General features: G+C 38.0%; 1 protein-coding gene across 1 annotated transcript in view; it reads left to right on the top strand.

Moving 5' to 3' along the window:
* The window catches only part of MINDY4 (MINDY lysine 48 deubiquitinase 4), a 74,311-nt gene that overhangs the window by 40,928 nt on the left and 6,611 nt on the right, over window positions 1-26,772 (top strand). Inside the window, exons 14-16 of the mRNA XM_074157169.1 lie at window positions 10,302-10,365; window positions 12,668-12,829; window positions 23,770-23,950. Coding sequence (XP_074013270.1) covers window positions 10,302-10,365; window positions 12,668-12,829; window positions 23,770-23,950 — 407 coding nt within the window. The remainder of the gene's footprint in view (window positions 1-10,301; window positions 10,366-12,667; window positions 12,830-23,769; window positions 23,951-26,772) is intronic.

Raw genomic sequence — 26,772 nt, forward strand, 5'->3', positions numbered from 1 at the left:
TGGCTTGTCCAGTGGTAAAAGCAATTACAGCTTCACGTAAAAGATCCAATCGCATGGGGCATACACCGTTCTCGATGGAAAGATATTTTTCTATGAGCGGGTTTTCTGGGAAAACTTTTTCAGAGGTAGTTTCCCCCCAGCTTGAGAATGCCTGGGAGACCAACAGCAAGGGGAAATTACGCGTGTGAGCATTTTTCACTCGATGTTTATAGTTACGTAATATAAATACATGTCATCATGTATTTTACAGCTTAGTCTTTTGGTGTTTGAAAAAGATAGGGAAGCAGCTATTTTTAAGGGGAAACAGCTGTCAATTACGTTACAGTGCTGAAAAACAAGCAGCTTGACCTAACTGAAAAATCCATATTTGAGAGTCTCAGCCCTCTCCAAGACACATTTGTGATTTTACAACATGAAGGAAGCGTGAGATTAGATTTACCAAGAACGGTGGGAGGAGAGCAAATAGGAGAGTTTGTGTGGGATCCAATCCTTGGCAGGGAAGAATTGAGTCCTTGTTTGTTTGGGTAAGTGAACTTCTGTGCCTCCTGCTTGATAGGTTGCATGCAATTCATAATCTTCAGGATCTTCCTTGTCTTTGATGCTCTGTTGTGTGAATTAGACAGAGGCCCTTCTAGATGGAGTATTCACTGGGCAAGAATCGCTTCTTACATTAGTAGATATATTAATAAACATAGAACCTTAATGAAGCACAAGTTGCAGCTTCAGCTGCTAAGAGGCAATAAAGAGGGGAGTTTGCTTGAAGGAAGATAATGATTTTCCTTCAAGGAAAGACAAGAAGGCAGGGATAATAAGTGAGACAGCCTTAGCAATACTTGAAGAAGGATGCGAGGCCAAGATTTAAAGCTATGAGATTTTATGTTCTTTCAAAAGTGGATATACAGTGGAATATATTGATGTATGAAATGTCACACTATATAACACTTGAGAAAGAGGAGACCCAGGGACAAAAGAATAAAGCTAGAGATGATGGCAGAAGGAATTTTGAAGACAAGATAGGGGAAAGGAGTATAGGGTCTGACACAACACAAATATATAGGCATCTGTCCAATAAGATCTGAAACTAAGGGAGCTATATAGCCTGCTAGGTAATGAATGTGACCCAGGTGGAAACATGACCACAAAGACAAAGAAGAGGAAGAGCTGAATTAGGTTTGAAGAAGTTTGCTGCTCTGAAGAACAAGGAACAAAAGTTAGTGGTAAAGGAAACGGGGAAAAGTGAAACCAAACTCAGCAAAAAAAGGAAGAATCAAGAAGACAAAGAGGTTGTTGTAATGATTCTGTTTGAAATCTTGCTAGGTAAGGGACTGGTATATTGGGAAATAATGCAAAAAAAAAAAAAAAAAAAAGGAAGAAAACCTGGGCTTTACACAAATACCGGAGAGAGACGTGTGACTGGTATCTCCCTATTAAGAAAATTCAGGATGCCTGTCATCAGCATGGGTCCACAGAACAGACAAGTGGACTATATTTTGAGTGATAGCAAATTTGGTGTGAATATGCAACAGAAAGATTTCCTATGGCAACAGGGAAAAAAAATCCAGATTATTCCTCCGACACATCCAGTTCCTTCTAGAACAGATCAGAGTAAGTCATAAAGCTGAGGAACATGCCTAAAGAGAAGGAAGCTTATTAGCTCATTCTCCAGAGAATTTTATGATCTCTAAAAAAAGAGTCCAAAGGAGTGAAAATAATGTGGTGAGCAACAAATAGCTCTCGCACTCGTGGTCTGAATCTTGGTGTTGGAAAATACAGGAATAACATGATTCAGATGAGGTCAGACCCAGACCCTGAGTTACGGAAATTGCAACAAGCAATTTCCTTATCATATCAATATAAAGATATCAGGAAAAGATGTGAAGTTTCTGTCTAGAGTGGTATGGCTGCTATTAGGAATAATGTAAAGAATGCTGCAAATTTAAGTTAATATTCTGCCTTACATTTCCCTAAGGAGAACAACATGGTGCAAAGTCAGGATGGATAACTGGAATCCATGCATAGAAATTGAATTAGTTTTGTGGGAGGTAGAACTGAACCTGAAAAAGTGATGTCTACACAACATAAAGGAAAAAAATTACCAGGTATCTTTTTGCCTAGATCTCATTCCTAAACTTATGGAAGACTTTCTGAGCTCTCTTTTGCTTTGTCACATTTTATGAATGGAGAGGTAGTAAGAGGTTTTTGTATTTGATATCATGCCAAATGAGAAGTCATTTGCTGATGTGAAAATAAGAGAACTTATAAGAATTGTAACGGTGATAAAGGAAAGGGACTCAGAAAACAGTTATCGGCGTAGGGAAGGTTACTTGTAGAGCTCCTCAATGGTCAGTCTGAGATTAAACTTTTTATTCCCTACGGTAATGTTGGAAAAAGGGAGTGGCCCGCTAATGAAATGTACTGATGACTCAAAAGTTGAAAGGCACTGTCAATACAGAGAAAAATCATGTTGTACAAAAAGAGTTGGCTCAGCTTCACGATGAGGGTAATAAAAGAAGAATTTCTTTTAACTACAGAAACTACAAGGTCATGGAAACAGAGACTGCTCACTACTGTACTGTGGGGGTTCATAAGTTGTAGATGGCAGGATGGGGAGTTGAGGAGAGCAGTGGAGCACACAGTGACTTTGATCCAGCTTTGTAAAATAGCATTGGATCTACTCCTAGGGTGTATCAGCATAAATAGTTTTGGGAGGTGAAGAAATATTAATGGATTGTGAAAGTCACTGATGTGGCCTTATTGAAATACCATATCAAACTGGGTTCACCCGTTAAAACTGGGAGAAGTGTAGGGAAAGGGAAGACCAGGGGAATGAGAAATCTGTCTTATAAAAGACCAAAATTTTTTATCTTTTCTAGCCTAAAAGAAAATTTTGAGAGGGGACATAACTATATTTAAAAAAAAAAATGGGAGGGTAGTAGTTGTAACTGAACAAGAAGAAGAATAAAGAGAAGAATAAGAGAAGCATTATTTATTTTAAAGAACAATATTAGTACAAACCAAAAGTGTATCAGTAAACTTAGCCTGTGACTCAGTAAACCTAGTGAAAGCGTGACTAGGTTTCAGGTTCCTAAGCTACCAGTGAAAACAGTACGGAAAGCCAAGAAAGGAAATAAGAAATGTGGTTTCCTGTGAAAGAGAGTAACTGGAATGGCTGGATTTTACCTGCCAGATGCAGAGAACATCATCTTCCTTTCTTCCCCCTCGACTCTGCTTTATTCCGGTATGGGATATGGCTGTAGTCCACACTATGGCTAATGTAAACAGATTATTGTTCTGAGAAGTATCTGAGATATGTGGATTCAATTGCCTCTCAGTTGTCAGACTGTCCATGTAGGATCAAAGGAAAGGTCCATCTAGCCTAATACCCTTTGGCAGTGGAAAGCTGCGGCTGCTGAAGGAAACATCATAAAAACTAGGGTGAATGTAGAGCAGTTATTCTGCTGGTATATTCTCCATGTTTCCGATAGTCAGTAATTCAGAGACTTCCTAAGCTGGCAATTGTATCCGGGCCATTGAGTTTATTAGCCCTTGGTGAACCTGTCCTACATGAATTTTTTTAAACCTTTTTGAACCCTTTAATTCTTTTGGCCTTCACAACATCCTGTGGCAATGAGTTCCCCAATGTGCTTTGTGAAAGAGTTTTCCCTTTTGTTTGCTTGAATGGGTTGACCAATAAGTTTACAGCGTGTTGCCTAGTTCATGTTATGAAAAACAGTGAGTAAATGTTCCTTAATCACCTCCTTACCATTGAGGAGTTTGTGAACTTCTGTTGCAGTCCATCAGTTGTGTCCTTTTGTAGTGAAATGTTCCTCATCTATGTAGTCTCCTCTGAGAGGAAAGCTGCTCCATATCTTGGCAGTGGTTTCTTCTGACCATCTGAATTTCCTCTGATTCTATTATATCTAAGTACTCAAATTCTATTATTGCTGAGGTAAAATTTATAACAAAGTGACTACATGAAACAAAATGTTCCTGCTTTGCTTTTAATTGGCTTGTCCAACTGAGAAGTCTTTTTTCAAGGCTGGCTACAAGGTGTCATTTCCATAGCAACTTTATTTCTCAGCTTGTAATCTAAAAAAAATATAGTCCACCTGTATATTTTGTGAGTATGATTTATCTGTCCAGTCCCTTGTATTTAGCAATTAGATAGCCATGCCCGAATCAATCATCACCCTTTACTTTATGTTCATCAGGTGGAGAAAAGGCATTTTCCAGTAGATTTTCTTCCTCTACTCATGTCATGGTTTCAGCTGGGATGGAGCTGACTTCCTTTCTAGCAGCTGGTATAGTGCTGTGTTTTGGGTTTGGGATAGAAATAGTGTTGACAGAGCACTGATGTTTTCAGTTGTTGCTGAGCTCTCAAGGCCTTTTCTGCTCTTCACGCTGCCCCACCAGTGAGTAGACTGGGAATGCACAAAAAGTTGGGAGGAGACACAGCCGGGACAGCTGACCCAAGTGACCAAAGGGATATTCCATGCCATGTGACATCATCCTCACTATATAAAGCTGGGGAAGAAGGAGAAGAAAGTGGGGGATGTTCAGAGTGATGGCGTTTGTCTTCCCAAGTAACTGTTACGGACGATGGAGCCCTGTTTTCCTGGAGATGGCTAACACCTGCCTGCCTGTGGGAAGCAGTGAATGAATGCCTTGTTTTGCTTTGCTTGCGTGTGCGGCTTTTGCTCTACCTGTTAAACTGTCTTTATCTCAACCCACGAGTTTTTTCTCACTCTTACTCTTCTGATTCTCTCCCCTATCCCAGCTGTAGGGAGTGAGCAAGCAGTTGCATGGTCCTAGCGGCCAGCTGGGGTTAAACAACGACAATTCTGGAAATTATTTAAGCAAGGTCACATACTTTACCTTCAGGACATACCAGTTTCTCTCCATGTACAAAAATGTAAAGAAGCCCAGAGAGATTAGCTGATGTTTAGGTGTCCATCTTTAGATATAAAAAATTAGTGATGTGAAGCCCACCTCTAAGTGATTTATTAGCTTTGTCATCTTCCCAATCTTGTTGTTTCCCTTTCCTTCAGGAAATCAAGGCATTTCAGAAATAAGCTCTTTTGATTTTAGGGGCTTAAAGTATATTTATTTGAAAGACTCCAAAGAAGTGAAAGAGTAAGTGGGATTCTACTACAAAACAGAGCAGTAACAAAAGCACTGTCATATTGTTGCCAGATTTCAGATAGAGTACCGTCATAGTGTGTACTATTCAGCTGTTTGCTAAATGTGAGGTCAACAGGGTTAAGCAGATTTGGGTTTAGTATCTTTGTTTGAAGTGTTGCTCTCAGGAAGACATATTGCATTCAATAAGAAAGATAATTTATTTTGAAAAATGAAACAGTGGATTGAATGTGCCAATAGTTTAATCACTCTTTACATCAGATCTATCTCTCTGCAATATAAATATCTTCTATATATGTTAGGACCCCATAGCAGCAGAGCTCATGAACTGAATGTGCATTATTGCCTGAGTGCATGTACATTTTAAGAAGTTGGTGAAATTATCAGGTATGTGATAAAAGTGTTAAATAAAGAATGAAGCCACTTCCTTGCTTTCACTGGTTTGAATCCCAAACAGCAATCTTTTTTTTTTTTTTTTTTTTTTTTTCAGAAGGGCTCTTCCCTTCTTTTTTGAACATTCATCTAAACCTTTGCAGTGTGCCAGTATAAAAAAAAAATATTATGGAACATTTACACAATAAGCTACTCACCCATCCTGTCATTTTCCACATCCCCATTGTAATTATTTGAAATCCTTATGCTTGAAGATGAGTTTTTCTCCCTCCCAACCCAAATTCTATTTTCGGAGTAGACTTGTAATTGTGTGTTTGTTAATATAGCTGTCTGTTGCCATGAACAAAGTGAGGTCACCAATTTTCTATTACAGCTTTGCCACAGAGTTAAGGGCTGTAAAACAGCTACCGCATACTTGAATGCACCATTATTTGGTTTATATTGTTTTATTTTGTTCTGCTATCAATCCAGACGATATCTAGGGTAAATAACAGATAGGAACTAACTCATGTTTTGATAGTCTGGAGTTATTCCTAGTGTTAGAGTTTGTATGTGACTTTTGTATTTAATATTCAATACTCAGATGCTCTCCATTTAGGACTTGGCAAGAACTTTCCTGGAAATAAATTCAGAATTAATGCATATGAAGCATTTTTTAAAGTCTTATTTATCCAATTCAGTGTTATTTGCTATGAAAAAGTTCATCTTGTTACAGATGATGTTATATTGTAGCATCCAGCACTCAAAATATTTATATTTTGGTTTTTATTTATGCACTTTTAGAACTTTAATAGAATCCATACAGATAGCTGTAATTTATTTTATCAATATACCATCAGTGCTGAGGTTTATACTGCCATTACAGTATCTTCTAATTCTTGTGGTTTTGTCCATCTGTCTTAAACTCTTAGAATATTTTTTTAATATAATTTGTGTATCCCAGAATGGATGAATGAATTGAAAACATGAGGCAGATTCCTAATAAGAACTGTCATGGCTATGATGAAGCCAGCAAGTTATGTCATTATGGCTGTGACAATTCAGAGCAGTGAAAAGTTTGGCTCAGAACATCTATACATCTTCAGTACTTTACGTCCTTAATAAAGACATTATTTATAACTTGAAACTAACAGTTTCAACAGAGCAGAAGATTAACACAGAATCACCAACAGGAGCATGGAGAGAAAATGAGATTTATAGTATGTAATGGTATTTTTTGGAAAGGCTATTTCAGGCATTCCTGCCCTAAAACTGGCAGCATTAGAAAACACGAAAAATATGTATAATTCACACCAGATATATTTTGTTAGCTTCCCTGAGGTTTTTCCGGTTGCTATAAAGTAGATATTTGTTCTGAAGCCACCTTACACATTTTTTGGCTTTGCTGTTCATTTTATGTGATAATAATGTGAGAAAAAAGTGTTTGGTTACATGCTGAACGAAAAGACAGTTAAGCCCCAGGCTACAGGTACCTCACCCTCACCCTCCTGTTATGGAAAAAAAATATTATAATAATTAAAGAGAAATATTTTTTAAAAGAACAGTATGAAATCAAGAAACTATGTGGAGATGAGTTTTTCCATGTCATTTAGGTTCTGTGAGTGTATAAAAACACGTCCACCTTTTGTCAAGGTATCGGGAAAGCTGGACTAAGCAATTCCAGCACTGCTGAGTGGAGAATTCAGCAATTCAGGGGTCCCAAGGCAAAAACTGAAACCCAGCAGAAGTCGAAACTATGACTTTACGCACATTCGGGAGGGCGTTAATCTGAGTGTATTTGCTGCCATCTCTCTCTCGTCTCGACAGGCTGCTTCTGCCTTAGAAGCCAGAGCTTCACTCGCTACATCGAGAGTTCCAGCTCGCTCCTCCCTGGTTTCAGTACCCACATAAGCCACGTTACTTTACACGTGGTGCAAGTGAAAATAAAAATCAAGCTGGGAGATCTAAAGAATGATCAGAAATTTAGCAGATCTCATTGTCAACTTTTTGATTATGAATCAACTCAGGAAATTATTCCTGCTGAAGACTGTGCTTAAGCATATCTGAACACATGCAACACATGCTTAATTTTAAGCATTTGCCCAGGAGATTTTCAAAATCGGTACCTTGCTCTCTGATTGATTTTTTTCATTTTTTTTTCCTACAGATTTTACAGTATTATCAGGTGAGGCAAACAGCAACATTCTGCACCAGCAGTCCACATACTCCTAGTTTACTCTCCAGGTAGAATTATGTACTACCATGATATTGGAAAATACTGATAATATAGCATGAGAAAGAAATATTTACCGTGAACACTGTTCTCTTCCGTAGTGTCTTTTTACTGACTTCTGATTCTGTCAAAGCAGCGTGCAGAGCATAGGTGGTAAATTAGGAAGGAGGGATTCAGTAGAGTCAAGCCTTTAACTCATTGTCTCATGATTATCGGGATACTTAAAAGTCTCCTGGCTTAAAATTAATGGGATTTTCTGGTTTAAAGTGATTTAAAAATTATAAATGGAAAATTCCATGCAGGGACAAAGTGGTACTAGTAGTAATGATTTATTCATTACATCTGTTTTAACATCTGATAGCCAAGACACTAGAATGAATAAATGCTTCAGATTTGCTTGTCATCAACGAATGTCTTCACAGCTCGGCAGAAAAGAAAACACTTTGTTATCGTATTTTTACAATGCATGAAATGTACTTGCACTTATAAACTGATGCTTTTTATTTTAATGTCCTGGTTTGAGGTAAACCAGAACCTGGTCAATCCGGTCAAAACCACAACATGTAACACAATAAATTCACCTGCACAGAAGCTGGTAAGTCTTTGGCAGGTATCAATAATAATCTTAAAACCATTTAGAGTAGGTGTAAATCCCATAGCTATATGCCTGATGCCTGTTTCCTCATTAGCAGAGATGATTTGAAAGGCAGATGTTCTTCTTGAAAATCTGAGATACACCTTTAAACTCCCATATTGTTTGTACCTACAGATCAAATTAGAACTTCCTCCTATTGTCTTTGTCGTATGTCCCATCGTCCCTAACTGACGCATATTGTATAGTCTACTCCTTTCAAAGAAGGCTATGGCGTTTTCAAGATGAAACTGTTTCTAAAACTAAAAAATGGCCAAAATCCAAAGATTATTATCGCCTCATCCATTCCTTGCAATGTTGCATGAGAGAATTTTCCATATCACAGGCACACTTTCCGTGGTCTTTCCTTTGATTTCACACTAGCAAGAGATGTTATTATGGCACTTTGTTATGTTTGAGACTAACTTGTAAATTTTCTTTAAAATAAGTTTTAAAAAGAGGGAGTTGTGATTCAATGGCTATGACTTGATTTGAATGCTTTAAGTATCAATAGGGCTGGAAATCTTAGAAGTTATATACTGCATTCTGAGCTTTGGGATGAATACAGGGAATATCCCAGCTTTTTCCTTAAGAAATCATTTTTTTAACAAAGCATGCATAGCAACGTTGAAGGGAAATTTCTAGCTAGCTCTACTCTAACCACATCAATTCAACTCTTACTTTATCACAAACAAAATCTTTTCTTTTTAAAAATAATTGTGCTAATTGCCAGGAAACATGAATAATTGGGTGCATAGAAGATTTTACAAGTCAAATGAGAATAAGAAGGCCAGATATATGTAGATTAACTAAGTTTTAATTGATGATCATTCAGGCATTATCTCTACCTTTGTAACAATACCAAAATAAGGATGTAGACAAAACAATTGAGATCGACGTATTTTATACTGAAGGGAAATGGGTTTTTTATGAACCATCAAATTAATCTGTGAAGTTTATTGCCATAACTGTCCCAGAATATAGTACACTGTTTTTTCCCTCAAAACTAGATTATATATTTATTTATCTATAAAATAATATTTGCAATTACATTATACCTTCAGGATAACAATGATCACAGTTGCAATCTTTATTTTTTAGGTCATCAACCAATCACTAATTCAATAATTCCAGGAGTTGTGGGAGAGGGAACTTGGTTTGGGGAGATACTAGTCCTTAATTATCAATAATGCAATTTCACGGACATTTCTCTTTGATGTCATAAAATAGAAGAGACTACACAGCAGTATTATAAATGTATGCACCTAGAGTATTATTTTTTTCTTTTCTTTTCATGGACAATATAGTCTATAGATTATATCATCTTCAGTTTGTGGGTATATTCCATGTATTGAGGATAGGAATAACAAATACATGCATTTGTGAGAAAATCTTATCTGAGTACTGGAACAGTTTGCCTGGGGAGGTTGTCGAGTCTACCTCCTTAGAGATATGCAAAAACCTTCTAGACCTGGGGAACTGGCTCTAGGTGGCCAAGCTTGAGCAGGGGGTTTGGACAAGGTGAGCTCCGGAGTTCCTTCCAGCCTCAACCATTCTGTGATACTGTTTCTGTAATTCTGTAAGACAAGCTGTCCAGTAGTTCTAACTTCTAAGGTTCTAATTTCTAAGGTTCTAATTAGTGGTGACAATGGCTTTTTTCTTCTCTACAGCTATTTTCTTTTGTCTACCTTTAACAAACTTTTGCTTGCCACAGGTTTTGTTGATATGTACACTTTTTTTTCACCATGCAAAAAAATCACCAGAAAGGATTCCAAAATGTAGAGCTATATTTATGGTTGGGAAACAGTTTGATCGTTTTTTTCTCCAAGATTTAGAGATGTTAAGTCTAATGAAAAGAAGCAATTGTATTTAAATTTAATTGTATATTCCACTCCTAATTTAATTGTATTCTCTACTTCTTTTCAGGGTGCGCAATGATTTTGATGTACTTACAAACCGGTTGATTGGCAGCCATGGCTATTGTACTCAGGTACGTTAAGCGTGTGGTCTTGGGGATGTCATATGCCTCTGCATGCAGAGCTGTGAACTGACCTCTGGGAAGAGATGGCATTTCTTAATTCAAGTTCCTTACATTTTTCCTTTTTCCCCATAATGTCATCCACCTTCATCCTTTATTCTTTTTTCCTTGTGTTTTGGCATATTGTTTTCTTTGCTTTCAGAGTCTCTGCTTTTTGGCTTGGTTTTCTGGTCTCTGTATGTCTGTACCTGTGTGTGCATGTGCTCTTACTCCTCTTACTCCCTCTTTTGAATTCCTTAGTTGATTTTAGTGCTGAGATACTGCTGAGACTGCGGGCTGAGTTCCCCCCTGATGTTTCAGAAAGGTGACTGAGGTTGCGTGTCTGATTGTACGGCTCCTCTGTGAACGGTGGCTGCTCAGCTGACAGAGCTGATGCTGACTGAAGCTGGTGCTTCAAACTGGAGACACTGACTTATTACATACGTGTCTAAAAGACATGTGGTGCTTGAAAATTTCACCTCTTCTATGAAGAGAGGCTGAGAGAGTTGGGGCAGTTCAGCCTGGAGAAGAGAAGGCTCCAGGGAGACCTTATAATGGTCTTCCAGTATCTGAAGGGGGCCTACAAGAAAGCTGGAGAGGGACTTTTTGCAAGGGCATGTAGTGATAGGACAAGGGTAATGGCCTCAAATTGGAAGAGGGTAGGTTTAGATCTGATATCAGGAAGGAATTTTTCACTAGGAGGGTGGTGCGACACTGGCACAGGTTGCCCAGAGAAGCTGTGGATGCCCCAACCTTGAAAGTGTTCAAGGCCAGGCTGGATGGGGCTTTGAGCTACCTGGTCTGGTGGGAGGTGTCCCATGTCAGGGGGGTTGGATCTAGATGAACTTTAAGGTCCCTTCCAACCTAAACCATTCTATGATTCTATGAAAATAAGCGGTCTGAATTGCTGCCTGACACTTAGGACCACAACTGTATGTAGTCTGAACTCCAGCTCATGTCTTGTACCATACGTCTCCTACTGGCTGGCTTCAGGCCTGCAGAGGCATCCACTCAGTTGGAAACACTTTGCTTTGGACATATAGGTAGAATGTAGATCCCAAACTTCTGGGACACAGATTCCCCCAAAGCTGGTATATAGGTAGCTGAGTGGTCCACAGCCATTAAATGTGCTGCTATTTCAGCTGCAAAAGGCAAGCTTTGTGTTTTTCTCTTGTGCTGTTGCTAGAAGACTTTTATAATGTGATTACACAGTGATTCCTCAAGAAGGTGGTGGAACATCACTGGTGGATTAGAAGTCCTAAAAACATCAGAAAAAAAACTGTAAACTTTGAGGAGTCCTTCAGGAGAAACATGGGGCTATAAATGTGCGAAGTATTTTGAAAATCATACGTCAAGTCCAACTGGCAATATCAGTGTTATTCCTGTCTTCGGGCATGGTAATTTGGACTATTTTTTCTGGAAACTTTCTTCTTGTTATGTCCCCTCATGTTTCTTGACATATGTTATTTATTAATGGTTAGCTGGTTCGTTGCTGTGGCACAGTCTGCTGCTAGATATTATTACGTGCTGTTACATCCTAGCTGGCCCTTGTGGGAAAAATGTCTTGGGTCTCTGTTCCTTAAACTCTATACACACTCACATGCGCACACGCACCCTCTCACATGTATTTAGCCTCTGACACACCCATACTTCTAGTTCAATTGGAGTGGAAATAATCAACAGTCTGCTATAGTTAGTATGAGTATATTAGTGATATGGATCAGATGTGAAGCCGTATGGGTGAATGTCTTGCTGAATGAGACTTAAGTTCATCCAGAAATAATTAGTGAGAAAACAATAATCTTGTACCAAGTCTTGTCCAACATACAAAATACATCACTAAGCACATGCAGAAGTATCAGATAGTACTGTACAGGCTTTTAATTTATATGATTCATGCTGTAGCTTCCATTATAGAGAAAAAGGGACACCAAAACCTTTAGTTTAAAAAAACACCAACAACAGTTATATGAGAAGGTTGAGAGTTGGATGTAAGAGTAAATTGATTATCAGCAGTTTGCCTCTGGAAAGATGAATGTTGAAAACTCTGCTAATATTTCCTCATTTTACTTTAGGAATAGAATTTCCCAAAAATATCTGGAAAAAACGTTGTAAGTAATCCTAATCCTAACTCTAAATTTAAAGGCACCACATAAATTAAGGGTCTGGTACATGTGTAACTTTATCAATCCTGAATCAATCTTGTAGTGATGTCTGGTAGAGACAGGACATTTAACTACTGCTTTGGATTTTTTTATAAATATGTCACAAACAGGAACTGGTGAACTTGCTTTTGACTGGCAAAGCTGTGTCCAATGTTTTCAACAATGTGATAGAGCTGGACTCTGGAAATGGCAACATCACGATTTTGAAAGGTATCACAAGCCGCAGTGATATTGGTTTGCTGTCTCTCTTTGAGCACTACGATGTTTGTCAGGTATGCTTTTCATTCTTCTGATTTTAATTAAAAAGGAAACAATTAAATTTAAAGTTGGCTTGGAGTGAGCATAGCAGCTAAGAAATTACGGGCTTAATTCAGTTGCTCACTCATAGGCATCTAGTGCTGTTCTAAACACATCAAGGCCGTGTGGTCTCCCTTCTGGATGAAGGTTCTCTGTCAAAGCTGCCACCCCTTGGTAAGTGTCTTGGGTGATCTACAGCACCTCAAATCTTACATTCCTGCGTCGTTTCCTAACTGATCTCCTGAAGTGGGAGTCAGTTTACGGACCAACACACTTCTATTAAAGTGGCTACTGTATAGGTCTGTATATGTGAACCAGGACCTGCTCAGTGCAATCTGTGGAGGTGAAAGCTGTTCAGCTGAGTCAACATAATGGTGTGCTCTAGGCTGAGCTGAACAGGTTCCCCTGGCTGTATTCACTAGATCTCCACTGATTATAGTGGAGTTGAGACACCCAGCTTGCTTGAGGACATCTATATCTTAGTAATACATATAAGCAACTGAATCTGAATCTGAATCTGAAGCTCACTCTTAGTATTCAGTTTTCCATGAGTTCCTATGCGATGGGGAACCAGATTGATTGAATACTCTACTCCACGCTCTAATGGTGGTCATATTCTATTAGCAGGAAAGAAAATTATAGACAATTAAAATAGCTGCCAGTACAACGTAAATGTTCTCTTTAACATGTCTTTGAAATTAGTATTTTAATTCTAGTCCTACTGAAAATTAAAAGATAGATTAAGCATTTCAAAGAAGTGTCAGCCATTAATTTACCTCTGGAAAAAACTTGTATAAGGATTTCACTGGTTCTCCCTCAACAGACATTGTTGTCAAGATGGGCATCTTTCCTAAAGACATGTTCTATCTTAAGCAGAGTCTTGCGTTTGATGCAAGGATATTATTTGAAATTCTCCTCTGTGTGTTAGATGCTAGATTAGATAATTGTAACGGTCCCATCTGGATTTGCAGTCAGTGCCTCTATAAAAATTTGAAAGTGATTAGCAAAGAATTTGTTTGTACTGATTTAATATAAATGTGTGACTGAAAACAAAGCTTGGTTTTAACTGTTTCCCATATGGCTAAAGTCAATTACATTTTCCTACTGCTGACAAATTATAATCTTTGCTATTTTTAATTAACACAATCTTTTATATTATGCACAAAATTATAATAAGGTTTAAATTCAGTCACGACAGCATATCAGTGTATCCAAATCAGATTAACCCAGAAAAAAATGGACTAAAAATTAGCTTCTGTGTCTAGTTCAAGCTCCTTGTCCTTTTCTATAAACAATGTAACATTTAAAACCCCCCAAAATGGCTATGCACCACTGTAGCATTTTTTCCATTCTTTCGTGAGGAAAATTACTTCTAAGCAGCAAAATGGTAAGTGATGTCAGTGCAGGTAAGAGCTATTTCTTTCCCATCTGCCCTCTAAAAATAACATAAAAAGTTACCCGGAGAATCAAACACCGTCTTCCGCTTATTTTGCAAATTATACAGTTGAGGGGGTCTGTCTGTTCTGCTACCATGCTCTTCCATGGGGGCTGGACTCATGAGCAGTCATCTGTTTTCCAAGCCAGTGACTCTTAATCAGTTACAGAAACTCCAGTAGACGTAGTTGACTTTTTTTTTTTTTTCAGTCTACAGTAGTGAGGCATCTGATGCGAATTGTCTTATTTTTGATGAAGAACATCTGCAAGTGCTCTGCATTTCAGTTCGTAGGTCTCAGCGCATTCTGCAACGCCTGCCTTAGGACTAGAACAAAAGTCAGATTCTGGTGGACTTTGCCCTCACGTCTGGGGAGTCTCCACTGTGGCTTCAGCATGAGGGGCCAGATTCCACTTTATGTTACAAAGAAATTAACTTAGAACGTTTTAGAAAAAAAAGAAATGTCACTCATAGTTTGCACTAGTGGAACTGAGAATAAAATTTGCCAGTAAAGTCTTTTGAACTGACTCTTTTCTTCCTCTCAGTGTTTTGGTAAGTAGATTCAGCATCCAATTATATTGTGGCTATGAGGATGGTAACTGAAACCAGTAATGGAAAAGGACACTCAGTTTTTGTTGGGTTTTTTTGTTTGTTTCCAAGAGTAAGAAAATCCTGAGCGTGATATATGGTGAATCATAGACATCAGAGTTGGAAAACTCCCTTTAGGTCATATCCAGCCAAGCTCTCAGGGGATAATTCAGGATATTTTTATGTCCTGTTATATAGTAGGCTTTCTTTTAAAAATCTGTATCCATTAAGTTCCTGCCTTTTTGTTCAGATGGCCACTTATTAGTTGATTTTAGTGCATATAACTGTGATCTTACCTTTTTTCTCACGTCTTCACTTTAAAATTTGAGGAGTGCTAATACAGATTTGCAGGTACCTGCAAATGTGGAGTTTTTAATATCTAGTGCACAGCTTGTGCTTTGGGTGGACTAATATTAAATCTGACTGTTCATTGACTTAGTTTCCTCTGATAATCATTCTTACTTCTAATCCAGCCTGCCCCCTAAACAATTCATCCCCATCCGCTAGACATTTGCAAGCTGATGTAACAGTTCCTCCCTTTTTCATCAGAACATCCTGTCCAAAGCTTATTTTTATTACTCTACTCTAGACTTCTTCCAATTTACCGATGCATTTAGGAAGAGACACGCAAGATTCCAGGCTAGGTGCAGTAAATCCAAATAGAGAAAGATTTCTATAACATTTTATCTCCCTTGTCTGATATATGGAGTATTTGTATATAATCCACAATTTCCTTGGCGTGTCTTCTGAGTTGAGAATATCACGAGGGCATGAGAACTGAATTAATCTTTCTGTCAAGCTTCAACAGTAGCAAATCAAAACAAAATGATCGGTACCTTTTTTTCCCAGCGATCTCCTGAAGAATCACTCTGTTGCTGATCCAGTAATCTCTATGCCGAATGCGTTTGTCTTGGCTGACTGGAAAAATGTGTGCTTCGTGTAATTTGTCTGGAATTGTTAATGTCTAATCATCACTCTTAGTCCTAACGTATCGCCATACTGAGCATACTTTTTGTAATGTAACTACTTGCTGCAAATCATTTCACTATGACAGATGGATTCATTCAATCTATTTCATATGCAAACATTTTGTTTCATAGTGGGATTCCGTATTTTGATGCAAAAAAGCTAAAGTCCAATTCTGTTACTTTTCGGTAGACAAGTTACAAATCTTTGGATTTCTTTTCTTTGTGCTAAACCCATATTTAAGCTGTACTAATTCCATCTGATCTTACACATTTATCTAAGAAGCCTAAACTAAGATTTTAGGTTTTCTGGAATTTCTTTAGAGCTCTTAAAGCAATAGAAACATTTCTGAAAGCTGGTCAGCCCACATAAAATTGGTGCAGGTTTTCCTCTGTTTGCTGGGCTGCAGCATCCAGCAGTTCAGCAGTAATCTCGGGGAAGCTGAGTCATTTCTGTAGCAGGGACAAGACCTCAGAGATGGGGGTGAGACACAGAAGTGGGCGGGGGCAATTATAGAATTTGTGAGTGAGAAAGTCCCTGCATTTGGGTCAGAGTCTTTGGCCTAAATGCCACATTAAAACTGCAGGTGGAAAAACTTTGAATGATGAAATGCTCTTTTCAAAACTTTTTGTGATGCTAAAAGTAGAAACAGATGGAAACAGATGCTCCTGATATTTATATGAGATCATTTAAAATACTAACAGTCACAAAAGGGAAAAATAATCCTGCATTCTCATCTGAAGAATTTAAAATTGCTAGTACTACTAATATGTTATTATTATTACTATTATTAATAATGATAATAACAATAACAATGTCTAGCATTTATGTGTCATTTCCTATGGATAGATCTATGCTTTGCAAAAAAGTCAAGTATCATTGCCGTTTTATAGAGGGGGTGACAGACAAACAAAAGTCAAAGTGCTTGTCCCAGTAAGTCATCCAGTAAGCTACTGGCTGAACTGGGAAGAGAGTACAGGCCTTTTGAATTTCTCATTCTAAATTTAGTATGATACTGGCTGATGAATTTTGCCATCCTTCGGAAATGCTTTTTGAAACCACATTTAGGTATGTGCTGTTGTACATGAAGTAATGGAAATATTTGGAGTTATGTGTCTCTTTTGAACCTTGACTGATTCTTCATCTTTGCTGATTCTCTCCTGCTTTTAACCTGCCCTGCTGTAGTCCTTTTAAACCTCCTGTCATCTGACCTCCCAAACTCACCCAACTCTGATTCTTGCCGAGGTCCAAGTCTCTGCCTCTGCTGTCAGCATTTCAGGAGACGGATGCTTTTTAGTTTTTGCATTTCTGAAAATGAAGAGAGAATACAGCATTGACAAAGAAGCTATGCTCATTTTTCCTATTCTTTTAAAAAGAGAGGGAAACATAAATGAACAGAATTTATTCATTAAAATTCCACAGCTGGGAAATATTATCTGTGGTCCTTTTGATGAAACCAGCACACTCTGTGCTATAACAAGACCTACTTGAATTATTAAATTCAGTACACATGCTTTGTCTTCTGGCACCTCACCTGTTTATTTGCCCTGTGGAACATCCTTCCTATAACCTTCTTCGCTGGGAAATACGTCTGCTAAACAGGCGCCTTTCTCAGTCAGATGGACTGGATTCAAGCCAGGTCATTGGTAGGGTTGCAGAGGGGGAGGTTGAGAAGGAGGTTTTTAACCATCTTGTTTAAGAAACCAAAACCAAAAATATGCATGTGCAGAATGGAAACTGATGGTTGGTTTCAATTTTCCACTTATTTTTCAGTAATGGGTATGCGGTAGATATTGTGCTGCATCTGTTGTGCCACACAGATCATTCAGCAAGGGACCCTGCTATTTATGTAAGACATTTGTGAGCACCATTGTGGGCAAAAACATGTGATACATACAAGTTCGACTGAAACAAGGCTGACAAAGCATTGGCCATTTAAAAAGTCTGTTCTTCATTCCTTGTTTTTACATCTCCCTTTCTAGCCTGGAACTGAAATTTTCTTTAATGAAGTCCCATTGTCCTCCTACTTATCCATGGTCAGTTATTTTCCCAGAGGCCAGTCACCGTTGCTGGGATATTGGCATTGACTTCTTGTGAACGTCCTTCTAAATAAAATAGTACCACAGAGTTTTTATTTAAGACAATAAGAATAACAAACCCCGCATGTTTTTAAGAGTTTTGCATGCTTTGCAAACAGACAAAACAGAAAACAATAAGTCAAATATTTTCCACGTCTCTATAGATTATAAATACCTGCATTTGGATCTGGATTTATCCCGTCTAACTTTAGGTCCTTTATAGGCTGAAAATGCTTCAGGTAAAGAGTCCAGCCAACTCCCATTATAGCTGACGAACAGAGGGGTCTAAATTTCTGACAATATCCCTCTCTTCCTTGTTTGATTTTACAGACACCCAAAGCCCAAGGACCAGCCTAAATTAGAGGGCCTAGAAATAGATGCTGAAAAGTTAAGTGGACCAAATCTTGACCTATCTTTGTCATTGCGGTGGAGTAACTTACTGAAATGAATTATAAACTCATGGGAATGGCAAAGTGCTGAAGTCTGAGTTAGGGTCTGAATCTTCCTCGACATTTCTTCATTTGGTGGGACTTACCAGAAAAGCATCAGAATGGAACAAGGGTAAAGAAAAGATCCTGAGGCTACCTGGTGCCCTGATGTCTATTTGCCTTGCCACAACTGCTCTTCTTTTGAGTTGTGGCAGCGTAAGAGAACTTTAGTCAAAAGCCAGTGCTTTCCAATGAGCCTTTTCTTTGGTTTGGTAGTCCTGGGATTAAATACACATCTCTTCTTCATTTATGTTGCCCTTTTTTTTTCCTCCAGTTCATCATAAGGAAGATTTTCTTTTCTACTACAAAAAGGATTCAGACCTGCAGAGCAATTATCTAGGGCTCCCATGAGACAGTAATGTTTTCTACTACAATTTATAAATATATGGCTAAAAACTCTTCAATTTCTTCCTAATCTGCATAGCCGTTACATTATGCATACTCTGAATGTCAGATATTGTGAATATTAATTTTATTTTTCTTAATCTGGTTGTCATCAAATGCATATTAATCGCAATAACTTTACCCTCACAGTGTCCCTTAACTATATACAAATATAATAGTAATATGGCTGACCTGGTGTTTTAATAGTGCTGGTGGAATAGGTGAACTGAGTCAGTGGTGTTCTTGGTCACCCAAGGGCTGTTGCAAGGGTATCTGTTTTTATACCATTGACACTTCAGTCTTAACACTGTTGGAACATTGTTTAATATGAATTCACTAAAGGTCATTGCAGTTGCAGGGAAAAAACGTTGACAGAACAAACAATAGGCTGTGGCCTGTAACTGCGAAAGTTTTGTGTAATTATCCTTTTGTCTATCAATCCGATTCGATTCAGTACAACTGGCAATTGCTTGACAGAACCCAGACCTTTGTGGAATCACATGGGTCTCAGTACTGCACTGTATGATTCCTTTGGAAAATAAGCACCTGTTCAGGCAAACAAACATAAAGCAAGAAATGACTGAATATAATTTGAATTAAAAAAAAAAAAAAGGTAAATCCAACAAGCAAGGAAGTGAAATTTTATTCAGTGATAACAAAAATCCTGGAGAAAAATGCCATCACAGTAATCATATCCAGTCATCCTCCTTGTGTTTGAGATCATCTTCTCTTCTTTGAATCATGGGCACTGCATAGGAGTGATAACCTGATGTTTGTTTCTGTTCAAGGTAAATTGTATAATGGAGTCCAAGAAACACAGAATCTAGGTTATATTTCTTACTTTTTTCTTTTGGTATACACATAGCAAAGATAGCCTTTTTCAATGAGCAAACAAAATCTGGATGGTGAAGTACCATACACCCATTCTGGCAGATATATTGGAATAATTCCCCAGCAATAAATATTTTTCTGTAGGTTTAATTTCACCATTGTGTGAATACACACTCAAGTCAGTTGTGGAAAAAGACCACCTGGAGTGTTGAAAATGAACCCTTTGAAGGTGCTTGCTTTTGAAAGGCTGACATTTTCCAAAAATGAGAATTGTGTCCCTGAAATTTATGAGCATTCTTAAAGGATTTGTAAGGGAGAGGATTAGGGTTAGTGAAGTCTCCAAAGGAACTGAAAACACGCAGCATGAAAAGACACCTAATTCATTCCCCCTCTTACTCTTTTTTTTTTCCTGAAGAAGATTAATGTGCATGTTTGAAAACAAATATTTTAATAGTATTGCATTATTACTTGTTAATGCATTGTGATACTGTAAAAGCCCTTAGCAAAAATAATGACATTTATTGAATAGATTCTGGTTTGCCTTTGGAAGCCAGAGCCAGCATTACACAAGGCAGCGTGCAGCAGCTGGAAAGAAGGCCCCGATTCTCTGGAAAGCATTTGATGGATGACACACACTCTGACGGAGTTTAAAGGGTTTCCTGAGGAGTCAGAGCACAGGGTGTTCGTGCTTGTTCTTCCCCGTCCTGCTTCAAGGTCCTGTTATATTCCAGGATCACTACCATCAACCAGCCTGGCCAGGAAATTGAAGAAACACTCACCATTTCCCAGCTGGAGCAGTTCAATGTGGGTGTACTTCTAGTCCACTCAACAGTTGATGCTTGAAGAAGCGGGCAAAGGAGTCCTCACAATGATGATTGTACTTGCTTTGTCAGTAGCACGCTTCCATATTAGATTTTGTAGAAAAAAATCTGAACATATTTTGGGGAATGGAGAGGGAAGTTCCTTGTAGGAAATCTAGACAAAATAACATGTTTTGGAGGAGAAAGAAATTTTAGCCTCATGGATAAAAACTATTCCATGCTGCTTGACCTTAAAGGTGAGAAACAGATCCTGGACCTGTTTAATCTACAACTGTAGGAATTACCTCAGGTATCTGGAGAACCAGAAGCCTCTAGAAGGTGATGACAGTGGGATAGTGGGCCAAGTAGTTTTGGGGAGAAGCACACCTGTAGGGACCAGCCAGCACCTGGAATGCAATTTGATGTTAGAGGCAGGAGCTAATCCTCAACTAGTACAGTTGACGTAACTGAAATGAAAACTTCATTTTTATGGGAGATGAGAATTTGACCTAGGTGTATTTATACTTTCCTTATTGTCTTAAAGTTCACGCCCTTGCCTTCTTCTGCAAGCATTGTAATTGAAAACTAAACATATTTGGAAAATGTTCCTACAGACCTTACTCATCTGAACAATTTGAACAATTTGTCCAGACTTCAATAGGACTGTTCATGTGAGTAAGAGCTGGAGTGGACGTGTGCTTTGAAACAGCTCTGTATCTGTCTAATCTTGTTTTGTCAAATGTTGTTTGATGAAACTTGGAAGTTACTTTAGCAGACGTATGTAGGAAGAACACATTTTTAGGAGAAGACTGGCTGTTCCTTTTTGGCTTTGATTTATCAGCATACTAAAATATGTGTGTTTGTGAAACTGAATCTTTTCATCCATATCCCTCCAATTTTCCATCTTTTGTTGCATCTGCGTATTTCCCTTTTTGGTAACTCCTGTTATGAGTATTTTAGTAATCTTGTAAAAAAGTTTCTGTAGTTTTAAGCCAAGAATTTACATAAAAAGCAAACCTGTTGTTTAAAAAGCTGTTTTAAATAGATATTGGCAAAATAATGAGTCAGGGAACGGTTACTTAATTAGCTAGAGACTTGTTATCTAACGTCTGAAGAAATTCTCAATGGGGAAGATAATTGATTTTGTACTCACATAACACTTCAGATATAAATTCTAAATCTCATTTATAAAAGCAAAACCCCACACTCCTCATCACTTAGGATGCTCTTTGCTCTTTAGACTTCTAATTACAACAGCATATATGTTGGCTTTTGCCTTTTAGCAGTCTATTGGATGACACTTGTACCTGCATGCCCAAGGTGAAGAATCGAGGGCTGTACTCTAGAAGCTGTATTCACAAATCTATATCTAGAAAACACATATGAGAACTTTTCTGTTAGAAGTCTTCCAGTTTCCACTAGCACCCACTGCATATGCTGAATCATGATTTAAATCCCATAGTGGTAAAGATAAAAGTGTCAATAGGCAGAGATGATTTCTGTAGATTATCTCACCATGTTACTATGCAAAAACTCTTCAAAACTTCTCGAGCCTCTAAAGTAGTAAAGTTTCTTTGCTCACCTTGTCTGTATTACAAAGACAGAAACTGATCTTTATTTCTATGCACATATATTTGCACACCTGGCTGCCATCCCTTATTTTGCAGATTGGGAGCATACCAGTGTAACATCTATTTAGTAGAGGATACGTAAAACTGGGGATAGAATAAAGATGGTTATACCCAGCATCCTGCACAGTAGTGATTCTGTCTACTATAAGGATAATAAGAAGAGCTGTAGTCAGAAACATTCCACTGAAGGCAAAAATTTTATTTTGGTTTTTAGTTTCCCTGAGCGATTTATCAAAGATAAAACCCCAACAATTCCACAGCAGAAAAAAAAGCTTATAATATATCTTTCAATGACAGGAATATAGCTAATAATAAATATCTGTTGTAGCTGAATATTAAAATCCCAGCTGGGAGTAATAAGGCTTCTTTTCTACATTAAACAATCTAATCACTATTTGTACTCTGTTATTTACTACTGAAGGGTCTAAAGTCATTAACTGATACTTCAGCTCTGAAGCAGCAGGAAGCAATAGGAAGATGGTATCTGTCTCAGGACACATTACTGTGAGGTGAAGAAAATACTACAAGATATTCTCTGACCTCAGGGGATGCAGGGAACTTCCATAACTCATTTCATATCAGCATATATTAAGTTTCAAAACCGTAGATACACTCTCCTAGGTATTAAGGCATATATATGTCTGCCTTAAAACATAAATTCCATGTTGAGAAATTGAGAATTGAGAAATAATAGATACGAGCCTATATATACATAAAACTAACTTCAATCCTTTGCCGGACTTGAACCTTAAGGACTACGGGGTGAAGCAGCAGAAAAAAATGATTAAACTGATAAATGGGGATACATATATAGATAAAAGCAGTTACTTACAAATCCAAAGAATTGCTGTAGTAGCCCGCATGTTAAATAGCTGATAGATTTAAGTATAGTACTTCAAATCAGTAATGAGTATGAAAATCATTTATATGCAATTTCATGCAGAACATTTAGGATATTTATAAATAAGTATACTTTCAAACTTTCAAAAGGAGGCCAAAGGCTTAGAAAAGGCATCTTCTAAAGAAATAATTGATTTTTTTCATAGAATCATAGAACCACTTTAGTTAGAAAAGACCTTTAAGATCATCAAGTCCAAGTGTTTCAGCGCAGAATATTTCATTTTTAAGAATAATTAGTCAAAGCAAGTGCTTCTGTTATTGCATTCTTCTAGAACCTGAAAATATTTTACATGTCTGGACTGCGAACCTAGAAGAAGATGCTAAAATGAAGGGAATGTGTTGTATTCTTAATCCAAGAAAAGATGTTTGGCTCCATTTAGTTGCCCACACAGGGGTGTCTCATGTCATCTGAGATTCTCTGAAGTCTCTTGCCTGGCTTCTGGCTTCTTGCATAAGAGCATGGTCTGCTTTTGATCTCATGTAGTATTCCTGACCTAAACTCACTATGGTTTTATAGCTATTACAGAGGATAGGGTTTCTTTTGGTTCTCATCATCTGAGATAGGATCTTTTTGCTGCAAGGATACTATAGCTGGATTTCATTACCTGCCTATAACTCAAGGCCAGATACTTGTTTTATATGTTCCATGATTTACCTGAGCTGTCCTGGTCTGCTTTATCAGCAGTATATAAAGAGCCTTCATTAATGTTTGTAGACTATAGTAAATAAGTGATCTCATACATCTCATGTTTTCTACAATGAGTTGTTTTTCCCCTTGTCCCCTGTGATATTGTAATATTTTATATCTTTCTTTTAGGTTGGTTGTTACTTGAAGACCCCTAAATACCCAATTTGGTTGGTATGCAGTGAAAGCCACTTCAGTGTGCTTTTTTGTTTGGAAAAGGATTTACTGGGTGACTGGAAGACAGAGCGGAGGTTTGATCTATATTATTATGATGGCTTGGCCAACCAGGAGGAAGAAATACGGCTAACGGTTGGTATGTACAACTCAGGAACTCTGTATTTCATCCCTGGTGGTGGCAACAGCATCAAATCAGAGGATACAGTAGCACAAACAATTATGATCTCAGGTATTAAAGATTATATGTGTGCCTGTTTCCTATTTTCTGTAATTAGTTTTGGTCATAAATTGGGAAATTAGATTTCACAAGGAAATTTTGAGGATAAACTCTTGAAAGGGTTAAAAGTGAACATGTGGTACTTTATACAGACTGGTAAATCTTTCAGTGACACTGATTTCCAAGGAACAGATTGTGATCTCGTCTGTTCATGCTCCCAGGAGTATAAACCATATTTAACTACTCTCATTCTCCTTTACATCTTCTCACATCGTTTCGACAGGCAGCAAATGTAATTCTCCTGTTCCCCAACCCTACATGCCTGTAGTAAAATGAGCGGAGAGGGTGAGGAAGCATGAAATTCTTGCCTCCCAAACCAGCTACTTCAGAAGATGGCAGGAATCTGCTAACAAAGTCTAGTCTCTTACCTGCTTGTAAGCATACCTGGAAACACAGGCATGCAAAAGATCTTCTGACTTGTTACACTCACTCTTTCAGGAAACCGTGCCAAATTATGCAGCTGCTTTTACAGTAGTTACGTATTTCTCCAACTGGAAGGCATTTGGAAAAGAAGTATTCTGATGCTTAGAAAGCTCCTACTTATTGCCGTATTAAGATACTCTTGACCACTGAATGCTTATTTGCTAATAATATCCTACTTATCTTTTCTTTCCTTCGATATATTTATACAATCTAATCAAATTCCTTCTCAGTCTTAAGGAGCCACTCTGTTGTAGTCCACTCTCTGAAAATAAGCTGTCTGTATTCCTTGTTTGCACCTACATTCTGGTTCTTGGACCGGATTAGTTATATACGGGTGTTGTTTGTTCTCACTGAAGCCACGTGGCAAAGCTGTTTGCATGGTGGGAGTGCTGGGGGCTTTAGCATCTCACAAGATTTGGTGGTGAACTCAGTTGTCTTTCTGCCTGTTATTTATCCTCTTCTTTTAATTAAAATCCCTGTCATTCTATTGTAGTGATCACATTATATATTACCTCAAAAAAACTGCTTAACCTTTACAGGACTATAGTTGCCCACTGGTTCCCACACAGTCTGTCGCAGATATAGAGTATTTGTAAGTGACACAGATGATATAGTTCAGCAGAGGACTAGAGAAATCGAGACACATTTTTTCTATGTGTTGTATCGTGTAACACACGGTCCCAAATAGATGTCCTTCTCTGTCTTTTTATCATAAATAAAGCAGAAACATTTCCAAAATCCAGAGCTACCAAGCACTCTGAGATCCCTGGATGAGAAAGTGCCAGGTTTGTATAAATTTTTCCCTTTACTGTTCAACCTGTCGCGGCATATCTGTATATTTCTCCTTAAACACTAAACTTGCATTGAGAGGTAGATATCTTTTTGTTGTGGCTGTAGCCTCTTCCAGGGATGTTTCCTAGTAAAACTTCTGGTATCTGTGAAATTCTGCAAAAGGCTGTAAAATGCAAATAATGTCATCATTCCAGGGAAATGCTTTCCTAGTTCTGGCTGTAGAGTAATCCTTTGTTAGGTCTGGAGAAAAACTGAAATTACTTTACATCCAAAAGGTACCATTGATCATACATCCAAACCACTCAGAGAGTACCAGATGGAAATATCAGAATGCTAAGAATTACTGGCATTTCCATTGTGGAAATATCAATGAGCTATTACGGTTAGGCAGCGTTACCAAGAGATGCAACGTGAGGTCCTGAGCGCTGCACAGCCACATCTCACTTGTCCTGGTTAGCAAAGATCTTTGCTTTTCACTAGCAAGAAGGTGAACTCCTTGAAATGGGAATCTTGTTTATAATTAGGAAAATTGCGTTCAAGGTCACATTTCAGGAAATCTTGATGAAATTACACTGGGCAAGAAAGGAAAAAAAAAAAAAACAAACAGAAAGAAAGAGTGGAATTACTTTTCAGGGGCAATAGCAATTGCCACTTTATATTGAGAATTTTTCCTGCTTCTCCTACTCATAACCACGTGCCGAAATGTAGACAAGGAATATGAAGTTCCTTCCTAAAAGCAGGCAATGCCCGGAGGTGAGTTCAACATACTATCCTTATCCTTTCCGTTTCTTTAATCCTTTCCATTGGGGTAGAAATGTCTGATAGGCAGAGATGGAAAACAAGGCAGTGTATCTAAATTAGTAACCGTCTGCAGATTCTTGGTTTTTTATTATATGTCACAGAGAGTACTTGTATGAAAGCGTTGTACTGCTCAGGGAGATACTGCTTCTCCTTTCTGGTATACACAGTTAACGCCTACCTGTGTTAACATTTACAATACGTTGTCTCCAACCGAAGATACAGGGAATTTTCGTACAATCTGTCTTAATAAATCATTCTTGTATCTCACTGGTGCATTCCTTCAACTCAGTATCCTTTTAAAGGTGTTTTCAAAAAGCAGCTGAGTAATTGCTGAAAAAACTATAACTGAATTTCTCAGAAGATTCTTCCAGACCTCTAATGAACCAATATAAACTCTTCAGTATTAGGATAAAAGAGGCCCTTTGAAACTTAAAAGATTCCTGTGTACCTCTAAGTTCCTGAGGATCTAGGAGAAAACTGCCAGTACTTTATGTACTTTTAGATATTGTCTGTTTCCTACTACTCCTGCCCTTACAGTCATTCAGAGTTTTCAGCATGCGTTTATACCACAAGATCAACAGGCAAGGGAGAGCCAGGCCCTCTCTGGGACACGAGGAAGCCAGATATATCCGAGACTGGCAGCTGGGAATCTAAGATCAATTGCC

Source organism: Numenius arquata, chromosome 12, assembly GCF_964106895.1.
Source record: "Numenius arquata chromosome 12, bNumArq3.hap1.1, whole genome shotgun sequence".
Classification (NCBI taxonomy): Eukaryota; Metazoa; Chordata; class Aves; order Charadriiformes; family Scolopacidae; genus Numenius; species Numenius arquata.